General features: G+C 46.7%; 1 protein-coding gene across 1 annotated transcript in view; it reads right to left on the reverse strand.

The window, feature by feature from the left end:
- The window catches only part of RTEL1 (regulator of telomere elongation helicase 1), a gene marked incomplete in the record, with an annotated part of 4,697,248 nt that overhangs the window by 3,689,516 nt on the left and 986,095 nt on the right, over positions 1–21,637 (reverse strand). Inside the window, 1 exon segment of the mRNA XM_044056976.1 lies at positions 285–359. Coding sequence (XP_043912911.1) covers positions 285–359 — 75 coding nt within the window.

Genomic DNA, 21,637 nt, shown 5'->3' on the forward strand with positions numbered 1-21,637 from the left:
GGACAAACAAATGAGACACTTGGTGGTAACGTGCTGCAATACAGTTGGCACCACCTTACAGTTCTACACTTCTTAAAAGTTTAACCATGTCTTGGCAGAACTGTGAAAGATGTTTGTCCAGATAAATCAGCTGTTCTTAAGAATAGTAATTTAATCAGTTATCCATATGCTATCAGTCTTTCAGAAAGGCATTATGCTTTAAGAACAGAAATGGAATAATATTCCTTTACAGAACTCTGTCTTACAGCCATTCAGGATTCAATGCAAGAAATAAACCACCCCACCTTGTAATACTTTGAAATGTTCTTTCCAACTGCAGATGAAGACAAACACTCTTCTGGGTCAACATTGAAAACAATCTGTAAAGAAAGTAATAGGTAATATTTTACATTAATTCTGCACACCTAAATCTGATGCTCTTAAGTGCAGCAATTCAGAGTTCATCTGTCAAACTTAACAGGAACTACAAGCCATCAAATGTAGACGGTCCCTTTCAGGCAGGGTACATTCTGCCAGATAAATTTAGATAAAGATTCTTTAACACTCCCAGTGCTTACTTTCAACAAGCACCCAAGATAAAACAAAATTACCTACCATAAATAAATTTAGCTCATCTAGGGCACACAAATGGTGCCACAGGTAAAACGGTAATAATACTACAAGCAAGCAATACAAACCTTTTTGTTCTGAAAAGAAATTGCCATATGCTTGGTTTACAACTATTTAATTTTATCAGAACCATGGGTTTTGACAAAATAAAATGCTCTGAGCTTCATGACAGTTGAAACAAATTTCAATCCCCTATCCTGTTTTCTATTGAATGCATTAGTAATCCCTGAAAGAAGATGTTCTGTGATGTATAAGCCCCGTGTACTAGAGTAATCAGACCTACTGATGCAATACTTAAAAAAATGACTGTTCACAAGAGCCTCAGGCCTACTGCCTAACGACTGCCACAGGAAAAAAAACAAGTGGACCTACTTTCATGATTCCTACAAGATACAGCTTTTCCATTAAAAAAAGACCAGAAATATTGAACATACAAAAGAGGTAAACAGTTATATGAATACACAGCGTAAAAAAGATAAGCGGCCCCTTCTTGGCAGGTTAACTAGGCTTCATCATCTCTTCCATTTCTAGTTGGCATTTCTTCTCTGAAGCTTCTGCACTTAGGGGCAGGCACGGAGTACACCAGTGCAATCCATGATGTCACCTGTCACGCAAGGACAGCATGCAATCACAGAGGCAGATCATCTCACCCTTGCATCACAAACTTCAGAAAATACAAAAGGTAAGCTGTGTCCACAAAACCAAGGTTTTTCAAGAAATAAGTCCAAATTAACCAGTCTACACTACAGAAAATTTATTTAGCGTTTTTGTCTTGGTTAATTGACTTCATCAGAATAAAAAACACACCAAGCAAGAGTTTAAATATACTTGATCAATTAACCACTTACTTTTTTCTAATTATTTAACTAATTATGTTCTTTTAAAATGACAGACCTCATTTTATACAATAAATTCATCTAGTCAAAGCCCTATACTTTAAAAAAGGAGCTATAGACAAGCCCCCGGATTCATGAAGCTCGGCGCAAGGCCGGTGTAAGGCTTGCGCCGGCCGTGCGGCGTATAAATGGCGTAGCAGCGCCACATGCATAGTAATGAGTGTGCGCTGGAACCACAACCACGTGCATAGGGCACGTGCACGAGTCCGGGGAGCCTAACTAGGTTGCGCTCGGAGGCGTGGCCAAGTCGGCAGGCGATGAGCAACCTAAAGTGCTGACTCTTACAGGCCGCCTGCAATAGTAACCACACCTACCAGTGTCCATGGATAATGAAACGTATGCAAAGTATGCTACATAGTACCCGTCCACACAAAATGGAGAACCAAACATAAATGCACGAAATACAAATTGTTCCCGTTCATGGAACAAATGAAACTTAGAATACTGTGTCCATTACGTATTGCACTGTCAGCAGTCATACCCAGTGGAGGTGTACTGCATCATGTCAGCGCGCCGCAAATACACACGACTAGCCCCATGGGCATGGTCACCAGCAGTCCCACAGTGGTACTGATAGTACACAGCTGGGCAGTCGTGGCCATATAACAACCATAAAGAAACTAGACATCCCAAACACACACAAACATATGTATAGTAAAATGTGCTATACACAGCAACGTAACCGTCACATACACATAGGATGGCATATGCCGAATCGGAATATCCAAAAGCAAAACCCATGCATGCAAATGTAATACACAACAATCCCTTTATAGCACGTAACCCGCACCCATGTCCGAATGTCCACCTAATCCAGCTAGTAGCCTTGCGCAGCTGCACACCTACACAGAGCGGGTATACCCCATATGTAGTAGGAAGTATTGTCCTAGGCAGTGACAGGCTTGCAAATATGTACCCCACATATGTCAACATCCCATCCCAGGTACTGAAATCCAAATGGCTGCATGTGAATGTGTCGGCAGAATGTGTACATCCCGCATGTGGTTACTGACCTGTCGAAACCCCATAGGTGTTCACACGCCACGGTGTCCATAACTGTACACATATGGACAAAACAGTATGTGTAGCCACGGTACTGATGAGTAGCCATGCAGACATGCAAAACATAATACACAGGGTGGAACAGCTGTCCACCAAGCAGGTCACCCCAGCAGGGTTGCCACATGTACAGATTGTCAAGGTGGGCGTAGATGTGTGGATTTGCATGGTAAAACACCCACGGCTAATGCAAAGGATAGAATAACACGTATATGCCAGAATGAAAGGTTATTGTATAGCATGTGAATAGCTTAAGCTATCCAATATAACAGTCATGTGTACCAGATACAAAATGCCTGTAACATGCAAGTAGTAATGAAGGTAAGAAATACACTACTGTGTTAATATCACAGGACATATGGCACGTGTCAAGTGTTGACGCAGGACACAAATGTCCATAATGGGGCCTCCCCTGCAAAAAGGAACAAGTGCTAACCCTACCCCCCACCGAAGTATCGGCAGTATAAATACAACCCAATGACACACCAACACCACCGTCCAACCCATGACAGCAACAAAAGCTGGACAAAGACTAACACGATGCGTGCACAAATAGGGACACATGTAATCAGTGCTCTCACAACCTTCTACAGGCCACGGAATAATAGTATGTACATACGCATGAAATGCTGCGAAGGATGTGTGGTAGTCCCCAGTATCACAGAGGTACATACACATATACACTGTAACCAACCATCACATATGTTCACTAACACAGCATACCTGCAGGTAATACATAGTTCAGTCATGTGCTACATAAATATCCACGTATGAATGACTACAGGGAATAGACAATTGTGAATGGGAACAACGCACAACATGGAATATGTATGATAACCAGCACCACCCACATCATAATTGTATGCCAACAGCATAGGCTATTGTCGGTTGTCCAAACACCCGTGTCTGTAAACACAGATTTAATATTATAGCAATAACCCACGCCTGGGTGTGGGTAATACTGGATATACCCACGGTTGGCGTGGTGTGGTCCCGAGGGACCAAACAAAGCCAACCGTGGGTAAATACAGCATTACCTACACCCAGAAGTGGGTTATTGCTATTATACCATGACATGTAAGAAAATAAACTATTAATTCCCTTACATAATGGCATAGTATAATGCCTGTCTGCTGCCCTTCCGCAGATGTCTGGCATCCACGGCAGTGCTGATGTACTGAGCGCCTGCGCAGTACATCAGAGCTGTGGGCAAAAGCAACGGAGAAAGCAAGATCTCCGTTGCTTATTTGTAGTGTTTCGCTATGTTACATGGGTTTAACATAGCGAGACAGCTTCAAAATAAGCAACGGAGATGTCCGTTGCTAATTTTAAAACTGTCTCGCTATGTTAAACCCATTTAACATAGCAAAACACTACAAAAAAGCAAATGAGAGCTTGATTTCCCCGCTGCTCTCTTTTAAAACCTGTCTCGCTATGTTAAATGTGTTTAGCATAGCGAGACAGCTTTAAAGTAAGCAATGGACACCTCCGTTGCTTATTTAAAGCTGTCTCGCTATGTTAAACCCATCTAACATAGCGAGACAGGTTTTAAATACAGAGTTATACTAATGGAAAAAAGTCCGGGCGACCGGACCGTTTTCCATTAGTATAACTTGATTTACAACAGGCACGCTGGCCAATCAGCGTGCACGGTTTGGAATAATGGGGGGTCATGGTATAATAAACATGGACAAACCGTGCCCATGTGCCTCGTCTGACATTCGTACACGGTCAGGGCAGTTCTGTACACTAGGCGGACAAGACCAAACCCAGAGCACCACAGGAACACCCTGACAATTAAAGACCTGTATGCGTTGGGACTATAAACTAAGTTCTGAATAGCCCTGCGGTTACGCCATATGCATCCTGGGTCAAGAGCATTAGAGAATAGGGAATGTGTAACATGTAGTACCACACTTTTCCCAGCAGGAGAATGGATGCCTGTGACTTGAGTGAGTGCAGGGGGGTGGGGGATATGTTAATGTAGCTATGTACCATGGGTATGCATATAAATGAGACAGAACACCAAACGCGTAGTGGTCACAGCAACCAGCCAACGTGAATGCAGTCCCATTTGAATTACGAGTATAGAACATATAAATGTGAACGTGTAATAAATGCGTCTGTGCCGCAAAGACAGTTGCATATGTAAAGGTGAAAGTGTGTTTCGCATACGTCCGTTAACCGGATCAGAGATATGTTACTGGTACTGTCACAACTAATACAGGCCACGTAAGCACAAAGACTCAGTAAACATATGTAACCCAGAATACGGATATGCATGTGCGCCTGCGCGTAACCCACAATAAGGAAATGCAAGTGCGCCTGTGTGTGTGTGATCCACTCACAGCAGAGTAAATTAATGCTGTTTCCCCCACGTTAGTTATACATGTCTCAAAACTGTCAGCCCCTGAAAGTATGGAACCGGACAATGCCATGCAAAGTACTGGTACAAATAGTGAGAAACACAAGATATGTGCTAAAACAAACATAGAAAGTGGATAGAATAACGGGTGTGTTAGTAGCAGGGATTGACTAAGGGTATGCATTCGTAACCTGAACTACTTGTCAGAAGGTGCCACCGTAAGTCTCAAATGAAATGCCAGCAAATTGCCAGATAGACACAGGTCAATGTAAAACACACCTAAGATAAAGGGTCAACCATCCGTACACTCTGCCAGCATCTGTACAGTGGAAAGGTATGGTATGGTTATAGATGTGTGTATATAGGTTATCCACAGACATTAACAAAGCAAGGTATGAAACGAGGAGTTTACATGTATATATGTACACACAACAGACCAATGTCCCGTATATATGACACATGGATATAAATATGCCAAGTAATAGCTAATATGGGTAGTCAAACAGACATCCACAAATGGGGAATATACAGCAGCAGTCAAAATCATTGGCCAGAAAGTGACAGTCCAGCAAGTTCTACACTTTACACATGCATATTGGTGTCCATTGTAGGACTCCAAAAAGTTATCCATTCGCAGTACCTGCAACGATTGACGCAAAGGAAGTGACAGCCGCAAATACGAATCAGCTGTATATGCACTAAAATCAGGTGCAAAGGTGATGACACGTGTCCATGAAATGCAGGACGTATGAACAGATATCCCTAGAGTGGGGAGTGCATATAAGTGCGCCCACATCGCAGTACCGCACACATTAACCATGTGTAATGTGTACCGCAGAGGGTTGCAGGCATGGGAACCTGGGTATGCAGAAATGGGCCTAGGTGTTGTTTGTCAGAGATTTCGTAGGCCCGCCCCGTGGGAGGGATGTGGGTATAGCACATGCCTTTATTCTCAATAATGGTGCAAAGCATCCACTGGATAATGCGGTAAGCAAGTTAGAAATATGTACAGCCCTATATCAGTGTCCTGTAGGCGATTCCCATGGATGGACATGCGTACGACCAAGATGGTACCCATAACTGGAAAACTGTCAGAATAACACAGCTGCAGTAAGGCATAGTACAGGAAATACAGATAGGGACTATATTATAAATACCCCATACAAAGTCAGACCGTTGTGCGAATACTGGCGTAGCCATGAATACAGATGTTATGAGTGTCACTAATCATGCAATGGAAATAGCGGTCACTATCACCTACCACACAGTCCATAATGCCTAGACAGCAATCAGCTAGAAAGGCACATCACTATGTGAAATGTAACAAGGGCAAAGGCCAAACGTCAGGGCGTGTACACATAATGACAACAGGTCAAGGGTATGAAGGAGCTAACCTGTCCAAAATACATGTAATGAACTGGTGATACTAGGCGGACAGGTGAGAAGAAAGACAGCAGGACAAATGGGCAAACATGTATAAGTCATACCCCGGAAAATGTGAATGACAACGTATGCCCTGCGAAGGTCAATGTGGAAGGTAATTAGACACAAAGGTAAAGTGTCCCCCAGGGTGTCATGAAGTGTCAACATAACAATTACCAGAGCCCCATAGTCGTACGTGAGCCCCGCCACTGACAAAGCGCAAATACAACGCACACATATGGTACATGAAAGAACAATTAGTGTGGATAAGCAGATGTAGACCTGTGTGAGGAATACAACTGTCTGTGTGGGTGTGTCGTGCAAATACAAAGTAATGTCATGTGGGCTGTCATGCCGCCATACACTGTGTTTGTATTGTAGTCAGACAGTAGGTATGTTGTATCAGACACATACTCTGCAACTGTACAGATGTACGCAGACTGTGTAGAGGTATGCCTCGTATGTTTGCTGTGTTCCACGTAACAGTAACAGTCCGGCACCCTCATGATAACTGACGACAGGAAACGACGACAAACATGTGATGAAGACACCAAAGCAGACAGAAATGCCATATTCATGCATAACATATCACTGTGCTCACTAGCAATGTTTCTAAGAGCAACATGTCATTACTGGCCCTGAGTGTCCCACTATCACATAAGGCCTTGTCCAGATATACGCTCCTTGAGGTGGAGTGTTATGAACAGAAACAGATACATGTGTGTGGAAACATTATTATCCACTGCAAGATGATGAAATGTGCTGCAGTAGGAAGTGCAGTACTGTCCGCAGGTATGTGCTGAAATGCAAATTAAACAGCAGTCTACATGAATTACCTATACTGGCGACACCTGCACAGATGATTATAGTGGGACATACACACGACCATGCACACAGCTCAGATAGACATACACACATCATAAACAGGCAATGATGCACAAAGTCTATGGCGTGTACGAGTACAGTGACAATACAGCAAGGATAGCTGTCTGCCAAGATATACAGCGGATGTCTGTAAGGGCGTGTAACACCTCCCGGAACACGGACGTTGCATGGACAATGTTTGGATTTGCATCGTACCACATTGCTATGTGTAAGCTGTGCAAATATGCGATACATGGGACAGACAGCTGTCCATGCAAGAGCAGCGCTATGGGCATAAAATATGCATATATATATATATATATATATATATATATATATATATATATATATCTATATCTATATCTATATATATATATATATATATATATATATATATATATATATATACATCGAGAGAGATACAGACAGACACATGTGGCAAGGCCGGTAGTGGAACCTACACATCACTACCCTATCACACCACAGCATGACGCACACAGAGAACACGCTACAGAGGTCGCTAACCACAGCAGACATACAGGCAGTCCACTAGGTGTGTCTCAACATCCGCAAACACAGAGATGTCAGCAGGATATATGTGTGTTGCGAAGCGTCTAAAACCATAACCTACGAACCCATGCGGCTGGGAGCATAGAAAAACACACACATCTGGCAGGCATGGGAATTGACCTTACACATACCTACCCTATCACACGACAGTATGACACAATTACAGAATGCGCTACTCAGATTACTGAACACAGCACTGTCAGAGGCATAGGTCTAGGTGGGTGACATCATCCGCAAAGGAATAGACGCTGATAGCAAATGTATGTGTTGTGAAGCGTCTAAAAGCATTACTGTCTCCAGAGGCAGCTGGAAAAACACACACACACACACACGCGCACTTGAAAGGGCCGGGAGTTTAACCTACACCTACCTACATGAACACACTACAGCAGGATGCATTTACAGAACGCACTACTGAGATTACTGAGCAAAGCACTGTCAGAGGCATACTTCTAGGTGGGTGACATCATCCGCAAAGGAATAGACGCTGATAGCAAATGTATGTGTTGTGAGGCGTCTAAAAGCATCACTGTCTCCAGAAGCAGCTGGAAACGCGCACACACACACGCACTTGGAAGGGCCGGGAGTTGAACCTACACCTACCTACATGAACACACTACAGCATGATGCATTTACAGAACGCGCTACCGAGATTACTGAGCACAGCACTGTCAGAGGCATACCCCTAGGTGGGTGATATCATCCGCAAAGGCAAGGATGCTGATAGGGAATGAATACAGAGTGAGCAGTCACACAGCATGTTACTATCCCAAGGTGGGCGTACAGTAACACGGCAGTGCTACACTCGGGAATACTAACTATCTACGGAGCACTACATCATGAAATGGATACGGGATGCACCACAGACAGTACACCGTTTGAGAGAGCAACCAGTGCGTTTGATGTAGGCATCCATTGTGGCATAGCAACTATATATAATTTGCCTGGATGGCCACCATGGCTATGCAGGATGTCAATGGCCATGGCTACACGCCTAGTATCAGACGTCGGTGCCGAATGTACTGTGTGTCCATGAATGGCGTACTGGGCATGCTCACACACTTAGCATTTGCAAAGTGCAAACATGCATACACATGGAGTGTAATCATGAAAGGGCAGAGTGTGGAACGTACTGTGTGTCCACCTACACAACAGCAAACCGGGCATGCTCACACACTTAGCGGTTGCAAAGGGGAAACATACATGCACACGAGGTATAATCACAGAAGGGCGCAGTGTGCAATGTACTGTGTGTCCATCTACACAACTGCTTACTGGGCATGCTCACACACTTAGCATTTGCTACGCGCCGTCCAGCATGCAGATGGAGTGTACACACAGAAGGCATACACATGGAGTGTAATCATGGAAGGGCAGAGTGTGGAATGTACTGTGTGTCCACCTACACAACAGCAAACTGGGCATGCACACACACTTAGCAGTTGCAAAGGGGAAACATGCATGCACACGGGGTATAATCACAAAAAAGTGCAGTGTGCAATGTACAGTGTGTCCATCTACACAACTGCTTACTGGGCATGCTCACACACTTAGCATATGCTACGCGCCGTCCAGCATGCAGACGGAGCAGAAGGCATATACATGGAGTGTAATCATGGAAGGGCAGAGTGTGGAATGTACTGTATTGTCCACCTACACAACAGCAAACTGGGCATGCTCACACACTTAGTTGCAAAGGGGAAAGATGCATGCACACGGGGTATAAGCACAGAAGGGCGCAGTGTGCAATGTACAGTGTGTCCATCTACACAACTGCTTACTGGGCATGCTCACACACTAGCATTTGCTATGCACCGTCCAGCATGCAGACGGAGTGTACACACAGAAGGCATACACATGGAGTGTAATCATGGAAGGGCAGAGTGTGGAATGCACTGTGTCCACCTACGTAACAGCAAACTGGGCATGCTCACACACTTAGCAGTTGCAAAGGGGAAACATGCATGCACACGGGGTATAAACACAGAAGGGCGCAGTGTGCAATGTACAGTGTGTCCATCTACACAAATGCTTACTGGGCATGCTCACACACTTAGCATTTGCTACGCGCCGTCCAGCATGCAGACGGAGTGTACACACAGCAGGTCACAGTAAGGTAAACCTGTCCACACGCACAGGGTGGTCACACATGCAGTTACTCGTACACACACAGATGACATCACAGGTGTCACGTGTGCAGGTCAAACATGTACACACTGCAGTGAACACTGTAGCTGTCATGCCAGCACCATGTCATCGTTGCAGCAGTAAGCCTCACGGTCCAACAACAGCATGTGACATATGTCCACAGGTCTGTATAGCAGTGTACACCAGTTGTGCAGAGTACACATGTACTAACAATGATCCAACATGTGTGATGTAGTCCACCCATATCAGTATACATGGACAGGTCGGCTCCACACATACCACGGCCCTGACACAGCTGTGATACATGACTGCTGCTGTACCACAATGAACAAACGTCTGGATATGTCATACATGTGATTGTCTGGATGTGTGCATGGACTGCACACATGACACATACAAAGCCTGTGATGCACCACATGCATAACACTGGCGTACGCAGTGCTACACATACGAATGGAAGGTGGACCCATGTCTGTGGAATGCTCCCACTACAGGGTGTAGCAGTGTTGACTGGGACACATACCCTTGTATTGTTTGCCTGTGACAGCTGTGATACCATACCACAGTCCATGTTTTATGTATGTCAACACACATGTCAAAATGTAGCAATGCATACACACATGGCAACAGGAGACACATGTGACATGTGTACTGTGCATGGAGCAGCCATGCATGAGCAGTGGCCAATGTCCATAACACAGTTGCAACAACCTACCACATGCATACCCATCATAGGGGTCGTTATACGGTGGCATAGAAACAGCACATATGGAGGTATGTGTGTACATAATGTGTTTAAACACCTGTCTACATGCATGTGTGCAGGTGGTGGCTCACAGCTGTGTCACACACCATCCTACCCTGCCATGTGCATACAGTATGCTATGTCGCTGTTACATGACAGTGCTGACATAATGCATACCCCGCGGTCAGGTGTTATCGACTGTATGTCACATGGCAACTGTAACACCTACCACATCCCAAGGGCATATATCAGCACATCTACCGGATACAGTGTTGGTACACATAATGCACTACATACCGCTGCATGCATGCCTGCACACGTATCATATGGCGGGTGTAGTATTCCCAGCACTGACATGTGTGCATGAATGTGTGCCCATGTATGCCACATATCGGGGGGAATATGTCCCACGTGCTACACATCCCTGTACACCATAGTAGAGATCTGTACATACCTCAGTGTGGGGAGCATGCATTTGGATGGTGCAGTACATGCAACACGTCTCTCTGTGTACACGTGTGGTCACCACAATGTGTGTGTCTACATGTTTGTATGTCTGCTGCTTGGTGTGAGGGTGTATGCTAATATACTGTTGTGAACGAACACTAACCACACATGGTGACTATCCCGTACTGGTGCTGCATTGCACAACCCTGTCGATGCCATAGGTGTGAGCCATACTGGCTACCTGTGCAAGAACGCTCCCTGTGACATGGTGTGTGGGTGCATAGTATTGTGAGGGTGCTGACCACACAGGCAGGTGTCCCCATATGCACACTATGGGGTGTGCGTCATAGTGGTGTACACCCCGCGATTGCGACCATATTCCTGTACTGTTACAGGGTCCTACTGCTGCACAGCGTGCCCCACAGCTGACAGGTGACGCCTAAAGTCAGTGGCCATCACGCTGTGTACGACACCTGCACCATGTCACCGTACCTGTAGTGTGTCCTGCTATGTATGTGACGTCTCTGTCCAATTTAGCCTGTGGCACTGACCACATGCGTCAGGTGTAGTATATCTGCGGACATGTGTGTCATGTAGGTGTCCAGGCAGGTTGCGGGTACATGTAGTATGCTGATATTGCCAGATGTGCCTGTGAGAATTCCACAGCTACACGTGGGGGACCGATAGTGCTCCCTGTAGGCACATGCGAGTACACCATAGGAGGGATTCAGGGTATCAGAACCAACATGGTGCTACACATGTAACAGTCACACATACCGTGAACACATCACAATGCATGCTGCACCTGCACTACATGGTATGTCTGCTGCATGTTGACAGTACACAACCCACGTCACATACGCATCTGTCAGTATTCATACACAACCACTGCAACATAAACATCCCACGCTATGCATACACAGGTATCACATACACCTCTCACTATCCTGTCCACCCTGTGCATCAGAATATATTTGCATAACCCTTCATGGATGGTGTGGATGACAGGGATGCAGCAGACGCTTCATCATATACACAGGGTGATATGTTTGCCAGGGGCATAGGCTGCACCAATGGATAACATCATGTGTGTGTGTAAGGGCCGGTGAGTTTACTGGACATGTCTGTGCAGAATGCATGTGGATGTGGTGGAGCCCTACAGTTGTCTCTGCTGTGTGTGGGTATGTGTGTACACAGTTCAGCCATATGTGATGCCTACATGGGGTATAAATGACAGCCCCAGACTGTACAGTGCAGGTTGTACAGCTCACTGTGTCCGTCCACGGCCACGTGACCTGTGCCTGCCTGGGGTTGCACGGGCACTACCAGGTGGAGGTACAGAGTGGCTACTGTCCGATGACACGTCCGCTGGAAGTGTCCACGATGGGACCGGCCAGGGCCACGTCCACGTGGCCTGCTGTGTCCTGGTGTGGACAGTGCAGCTTGAGCTGCACTGCTACTGCTACTGGCACTATGTGAGTGGGCATGAGAGGTGGCACGCACACGTCGACCTACACTAGGTGGTGTTGCTGGCCTACGCCCACGTGTCTTACACCTCATCCCTACCAGGTGTTCTAGCACAGACCGCTCACGGATTGCCATGCCTCGGTCGAGGATTCCAACCATTTCACCTAATCGCCTATCCAGTACATTAGCAATCTGCTGTTGAGCATTTGCCAATGACTGGATGTTGTCATTCAGGGTACGGATTGCAGCCCTCTGCAGCCTCTGCCCTTCTTGGTTCTGCCGTTCTGCATGTGCCTGTGCCGCCATTACAGTCTGGAACATGTGTCTGGTGAAACCAGCTGCTGCGCCCTGTACTGCAGGTGCATGTCTGCCAGAGGTCCTCCTACTAGCAGCACCAGCCACATGCCTATGTGGCACATCACCAGTCATTACACTGGCAACATGGTGTGTAGTCACACCTTCTGTAGCCACCACACATTCCTGTTCAATGCCAAAAGACGCTGACTGTCCTTCCTCTATGGGCATCGGTGATGTGGTATGTGTTGGCATCAGAACCGTGTGCGGGGAAGAGGGGGACATAGGTGGGATGGTAACCAATGGCACAGATTCAGCCCCTGATAACCCTGCCTGTACCTCATGCATATGGTCATCACCGCAAGTATCTGTGGGGACACTAACATCAGATGGACCGCAGGAGGGTAACGCACCTACACCACCTGTGAATGCAAAGACATACTGTAAGGTACATTACACACAGACAGACACACAGACACCCACACAGACACCCACAGAGATGCACCATGCATGTGATATTTCAGATGGCATGCAGCATTCCTGCACTAGCACAGGGAATGCAGCTCAGACATTAATAGTGTTAGTATGCATACCACCCTGGGGTGTACACTACATCAAGCAGGTGTCATATCAGTAGGCATGCAGTACACACAATCATGGTAATTTGCATGCATCACCGTGATACACCATGTGGCCACAAACAGGTTAACAATACACATGGCTGACGTTACCTTGACATGTAATCCGCTGACATGTGCAGTAACATGTATACATGTTTGACACAATGGTGTCCTGACACATGCACAGCATCATAATGGGCTTCACAGTGCAGTGTTGTGTGTACAGCCTACAGATAGAATGCATGTTTAGCAAATGTGTATGTGCAGGTGTGGTTAGTGTGAGCCATGTACATAGCTATACAGTGTGGAGTACAGGCACTGTGCCATTGCATGGCAACATGACGCATGTATGTTGATGTGCAATGCATAACATGGACGCATTGCATTGCCATGACTGCAACACAGTCATGCTGTTCCACAGATCGTATATGGTAGACATCGGTGACACCTCCAGTGGCTGCAGACAGGCATTCCGGTTGTCCTGTGTAACACATCAAATGTACAAGTGGTCCACTACGGCTATGATTGCACTGTGTGTGGACAATGTGCAACGGGGTCTATCCACATCAGACGTACTGTGTGGCAACATGCCTGTGGCCATCACCCATGGCCATGTGTGAACGGGTCTTGGACAACTGTGTGTGATGGGCATCTTGTACACATGTCTGTGGTGTCCCATGTGACATACACCCATACATGTCAGAGGTGTCACAATCCACAGGGCTATGCAGACAACAGTGTGGATGTTTGTTATGTCGGGTGTAGATCATGTGATGGTGTGACAATATTGCAGACAGAACACCACAGGCTTGGGACACGTCAGGTGGCGTGTCACAATGTGTGCACACAATGCAGGGGTATATGTCACAATGGTGACACCTGTGTGCTGCCCATATCACTACTCACTGTGTGGTACTGTGCGTACCACAAATGTTGTTCCAATGCATACTACATATGCATCCATTGTAGAACACCTCCACCGTTGTATGCATAGCTGACCGCACATATCACATTGACAGGTACTGTGGTTTCATGCCGGTGTATAATAACGGTTGTATCTATTGCACATGGGTGGCATGTGTGTGTGTCTGGTGGTGCAACCTGTATAACGTGACTGGAACAAAACCCAGGTGTGCATGTTATACCTGGCCACAGGGCAAATAACTCTATACTGTAACATGCCTGATACTGACAACAGTCTCACCTGCCACGGACCCATGTCTGTGCGACACGCCAGAGGTACCTGTATAGGGGCGACACAACAGTAGAAACATTATCCATGACTGTACGACAGCCACAGTTCGCACTGTGCATGTGAACACATGTACCTGTGTGATAGCATATGGTATGCACACGTCTGCATACACAACGTAGGATACTGTAGTATGCAGCTTGTGTGCCCATATACCTGACATGTGTTGTTACTTTACATGATGTACAGTAACACCTGCAACTACAGTGGATATCATACTCATATGCAGGACTGACTTACCAAGCAACTCCAGGGTCATTGGCTGGGAGACACCCACCTCCACGATGGGGGCTAGTGTTTCCGCATGCTGTTCCCTGGGTGTCCCCAGACTGGCCAGTAGCTCCTCTGTGTGTGTGAGTGGGGGCTGGGTTGGTGGCCCACCACCTGTTCCACCTTGTTCTCTGGCGGTTGCAGTGGCATGCTGTTTCGCATGCCGTATCAGGTCCGTACAGTGTCTGCGTACCTGCTGGTAGGTGCAGTTGTTGCCACCCACGTCATTCACCCTCCTGCGTATATCCTGCCACAGATCATCCCGCTGCTGAGCATGCTGTGGCACATGGCTGAACAGCACGTCATAGTTGTCATGGAGCAATGGTATTATGACATCATCCTCCTGGCAAGCTGAAGGCTGGGAGTCGTGAACGTGGCATTATCTGTAAGACATAATGATGGTGACATGTCACATTCACACTGATGTACTGGCATACCGCTGAACATACATTGCTATGACATGTACGACATCTGCACAGTAATCTCTGAAAAGAATCATGACACTGACACAGCTGACGTGTTGCTGTCACACCGTTATGCAGTGGATATATTATATCTCTGTCAACCCATCACAGTGTACATACTCCATGTAGATGGTAACTTGCTGTGGACATGTGTACTTGCCTGCACCTGTGGTCTTACCAATCTGCACTTGGCCCGATGTGTCCACAATACTACTGTTCACCTGGATGCTGTGTACATGTCACAAAGCATCACAGACGCAGCCGTTATGGACGTCAGCAGTGACACTGCACACATACACATGGACACCTGTACATGCATGTGTTTTGCCATATACATCTACTCAGCACTGTACGGGTGTTGAACATCCTGCCACGGCTCGCCTGTATTGCACATGTGATACACATGAGACAATGTCTATCCATATGACATTTGCAGGGATGGTCAAACATAGCATGTGCGTGCACGTTTTACACGCTGTCACACAGCAACTGTGACACCACAAGGTGCATCAGTGCCGCATTACTGATCCAGTCAGTCGATAGTGCATGTACCATGTGGCCATCGCACCATGTATGACTGTGATGACACGTGCAGCCTTGATGGACAGGGTTGCATGGTATGCCAGGGTATATCACATATATGGCACAGGGATGTGTCCAGCCTGTGGAATACCAGTATTAGGACGGTGGCTGTCCATTACATATGTCATTTATATAGGTATATGGACATGTCGCATGTCCATCATCATGGTGTGGACAATGTCCTTCTGCAAGGTAGGCAGCATGCTGCATGGTGGGGGTGTGTATTGTGCATGCTGGTATCGCACATCCATGCATAAACATTACCCCTGACAGGTGCTATGTGCTGTAATATTGTTCAACACAGTGCTGTATATGCCCGCACGGTGATATCCCGTGCACATGGATGGTACCCCGACCTGACATGGGTACCTCATATGTCTACATCCAGGGCCTGCTGTCACCACCATGTCGGCGGGTGCACCGCACAGCACCATCCCTTCCACAGTGACCATGGTGTTGAGCACAGCCTAGATATTCATTTATGGGGACAGGGATGTTCACATAGCGGTGGCAATGCTGGTATCATCCATCAGACCGTACACTTATGACACACACCTCACACACACAGCCCATTCAGTATGTTGTTCGCAACACTGACACAGCTATACTGCTAGGTCAGGTCCATTCCCAGCTGTACATACACAGATGCATAACATTTCTCTCTGTGGCATGGGCTACAATGACGGTGGGGTTCAACACATACCGTGTTCGACTGTAGCTGGCGCTGATGTTCTGTGCACATGTCAACACATTAACCCTGTTCTACTGTAGCCAGCGGTGATGTGCTGTGCACATGTCAATGCTGCACATTGTGTTGATGTCTGTCTGTCAACAGGCCACTGGTGGAACACACAAAGGTATTTGTAATCAAATATACATGCCGCCCTGTACAGCTGTACTGCTAACATCTCAAGTGCTAATGTGTCATGGACATGCACACCTCATCCGGAAAGGTGATGGTGCATTGCCACCCTTACTCATCACCTCTTGTGGGTTGCTATTATCCAACACCCTATTTGTATTGTATGGTCAAGCTATGCACCTGTGCAGGACATGTGAGCATGTAATGTGCTACTGATTACCTTTGCACCCATTGCACAACATGTCACACAGGTACACTGGCAGTCATACACTTCACAGCTTGCTGAAGGTACGACAGGTGTTGTACACACTTAACACACATATCCTGTGGGACATGGTCGTATGTACAGGCATGTCCAACCATCACGTACCAGTGCTACCCCTATATGACGGATATGTCGTACATGTGGCAATACAGCAACTGTCACATGTACTCGTGCAATGCTCCCCTACCAACGTACAGCGGTACTGCCTGTGGGAGATGTGCTTCTGCATCCATGCTGTGCCCATAGCTGTCAGTTGTACATCATTATGTGCAATGTACCTCATTTGGTGTTCTAACAGGTGCATGTTCATCAAGTTTCCACATTGGAAGGGTCTGTCACACATTCATTGTTGTACATGGTTTACATGCCAGCCATGGCTTACTAGATGGGGATCATGGTAATTCATTGGGATATCATATTTATACATTAGAGCAGCGTATTTCAGCCATCACATACCCTTCCTAGTTGACACTTAGTCAGCCAGTAGTAGGTGTTCTACGATCTGCACATTAGTCACACAGTATGAGGGCTACTGTTACCCATTCTGGGGACAGAGTGCTGACAGCTGTGGATGGGGGTGATGCTGTCGACAACCATGACTGCACCTGACGGTCACGTCTGGATGTGTAACATTCACATCACACACCTACCATCACGTAGTACCACATCATCTACAACAATGGACATTCCTGCAACAACAACGTATGCAATATGTCTGTATAACCACTGTAGGCACCACTGGTGGCCCCCAGCATGGCAGCCAACATCACCAATGTATATCCCGCAGACTCATGGGTTACAACATTCACAACACACCAGTCACGGATGACTCTGTTGTGAATCACAATGCAGTTCCACACATCATGTTACACAAGGCATCATGCACTGAGATGTTGCGGACGGGTGAACACCTCTGCAACTCAACATACGCACACATGACACATCACCTGGTACAATATATCTCTCATACATCATGTTATTGTGACTGCCCTGTGATGGCAATACACAGACTACGTGTACAGGGACATGCAATGGCTCACCGGTGTTATAGCCCTCTGGGTGTGTGTCTAGCCATGGTGTACATTCGGCATTGGTCTGGACACAGGAACACTGTACATTGACCTACTGTGTCACTGCAACAGTTGCCTATGCTCCTACTGTTATTGTACAGGCATGTGGTATCTGACCGCTATGACAGTCCAGGTCAAACACAATGCTGTGGTTCGCATGACCTGCAGCCATCGGCCTGGGGTGTAGAGCACACATGTACATGTTCACATGCTATACTGCCTCTCTGGCAGTTTCACATAACTGTCACCGGCAGGGCTGTAACTGGCAGGCACGACATGGGGTCACGTGGAACAATGCTTGCATCTTCCACTGTGATGCACACAAGCGAGGCACACATACTATTGCACCACTCACATATCTCTGTGGTGACTGGGACCTGCCTCCATGCTCTGCACAGAACACCTGCGATTACGGATTGTACACGGACCATACCTTCCAGGCACATACCTGGACCGGAACACCCGCAGATGAGGGGTTCACACATCACACAGTGTTTTGCACACATCCTGGATAGTTGCTTAGCACAATGCATCATAGGTGCTCCATGTGCAGATAACCGTGTTTGTGACCGCTATACACATTGTAACACGTGACAGAGTCGACATTGTACACCACAGGTTACATACCTTCTGTGTTGTTATAGTGTACATTGGGCCTCAGACAGCTACTACTGCTGTGTGCTGACAGTAACCCACACTTTCCAGGGATAGACACCCATGTACCTACACATGCTTGAGTCATGCACTCTGCTCAGCTGGATAAAACAATACACAACACATACCATACCTACACTACCCTTAGCATGAACACTACCTCCATGTGACTGGTGTGACACACCTGGGGTTATCCCCTCTTTGGTGGATTCCACACATATGCTACACACCCTTGCTAGCCACATCCTGGAAACACAACCATCACAGCATACACGGAACATGTGTACTACAACAACTACTACAGACGTCTGCTGACAGCAGTTAACATCATGACACCCGAGCAGATGGACACTACACATACATATGCTGACACATACCACAGTGCACTTCAGTAGCATGTACACAATTGCAGGAATCATGCTATTCCACACAGAGACATGGCGGTACTGACCAGTTCACAGACGCCACTGTGGTGGTCATGTTCCATGCACATATGATGTACAACCACAGGTACAGACTGTTGCACAGTGGTGTACATTCATATGTGTGGGGTGCATCACTTGTCAGCCATGGTGGGTCCTCAAGGTCCATCATCACATACTCCAAGGCTAGCTACCTAAACATGACTGCCGCACATTGCGGTGTGGGGCCTCAGGCATTGTGGTGGTATGTCAGTATTCTTTGGCAACATCCACATCTGATGTCACATACAATAGTCAACCAAGCATTGCAGACCGAGGTAATGTTGGCAACATGCCAGGCGATGGCGTACTTACCGGCAATACACCCTCTCACTCACTACAGGGTCGCAATCCGTACATGAACATCGTAGTGTCCCTGTGGTCACATACACAGTACTAACATACACACGATATGTCCTAGGACACTGGCCCAATGTCACCTTCCAATGTCCCTGGCTGTAATGTTCCACCAACCTGTTCGGTATATGTCTCCACACCAGGCCACTATATTCACTGCTAGCCATTTGTCGGACACTGTAGACCCTGACTGCCGCACAGCGGCATTTATCGCACTACACACAGGTGGCACTGCATTGCACGGGTGGGACTATAGTCATACACTCCTGACTGGACCATCCTGCATGGCAATGGGGCACATCATCAGGAACGTGATTCCCACACACATTGATGGCCTCCAGTCCTTTCCTAGCACCCGGGTTGGGCTTGTGAATGCCACAGCAAGGCACATACACATGCTGGGCACCTGTCATACAGTTGCTAGGGCAGTTGAGGATGGTACGGAGGCCAACACATCATACGCTGTCCTCACATTGCCTTTCAGCACCATTCCACATTCTGGTATTGACAACATACACATCCACCTGCACATCATACCCTGTGTCTCAGGATGTTATGCTATGTGGCACATGGACAGTACACACAGTGGTGCCAGCATACCATAGTACCTACTACATGTCAGGTACATATTGCATTACACAGTCCTCAGTCATAGGGCCACTCATGTTCACTATATGCTTACATACAGAACATGCTGTCACAGAGTACTGTCCATGCCTAGATTTCCAACACCTACATACCAAGCGCCATTATTGCTCCACCAGCTCATACTGATACCAACCATACGGGTGTCAGTGTGACGGATACTTCATATGAGTATCATGGCATCAAGATGCATGACGCACGGTGCATGCACATCACCTTTGCATAATAACATTCACCCACTGACTATCACATGGATAGTGGTCCCCTACATACATATCACATTGTACATGGTTGCAGTACACACATATGCCACACACAGTCCTGTGGTTACTGTATTCCACTGTGGCATGGATATCCTTCTGCAAGGCCACACCTATCTGTACTGTGTGTGATGCTGGTACATAGGTAGCCATTGTACCTGTGAACTACACACATCTACACACAGTCAAGGGTACAATACCACATTTATGGTGCACCTTCAACAACAGCTACAGCTTTACATGGCACAACATTGACATGCCATGATGTGTACTGAGCTCAGACAGTTTACATATGCAGCTGAAATACGGACAACACATCTGTACACATCTGCATACCACATACTCAGGGGTGTCTTCTGCTCTGACATGGCCCATGTCCACCACATTATTGATGCATATACTCCTCATACATGACATCTGCGGTGGGCACTGTGAACAAAATGCTCCTGGATATGTGCACACACACCATACTGTATGGGCTGTGCTTCTGTGTTACTTCCACAAACCTAACACACACACCATGCTGTGGAACATAGGTCCTGTGTACATCCTGCAGGGACACACAGTAGCACTGTGCATGTGATACCTCCCTTGCTGTTTGAGTGACACATGTAGTCCTGGTATCACCACAGCAGCTGTACTGTGTAGAGGTGCAGTTGACACCTGCCTCTGCTGTTCACAGGACACTACCATGGAGAGGTGACACTACTGTGTACACTGCACATGTGCTTACACATGGACTCGCCAAACTGCATTGTAGCCCACTGTGCACCTGTGCAGCTACTACAAGTCCTTTGTGCATGGTTACTTGGTGTCCCTTCCATTTAGAGTAGCTATCATGCTACTACTATGTCCCATACCTACAGGCCATATGTATCCTGTTATTGTACATACCAATAGGCGATACCTGTGGTATGCATGATATGCCTGTGATACTGTGTAGGATATCTGTCATATCTACCTAGACAACTATACATTACACATATTTC

Source organism: Protopterus annectens, chromosome 14.part0 (genome assembly GCF_019279795.1).
Source record: "Protopterus annectens isolate FY-2018-M chromosome 14.part0, PAN1.0, whole genome shotgun sequence".
Taxonomy (NCBI): domain Eukaryota; kingdom Metazoa; phylum Chordata; order Ceratodontiformes; family Protopteridae; genus Protopterus; species Protopterus annectens.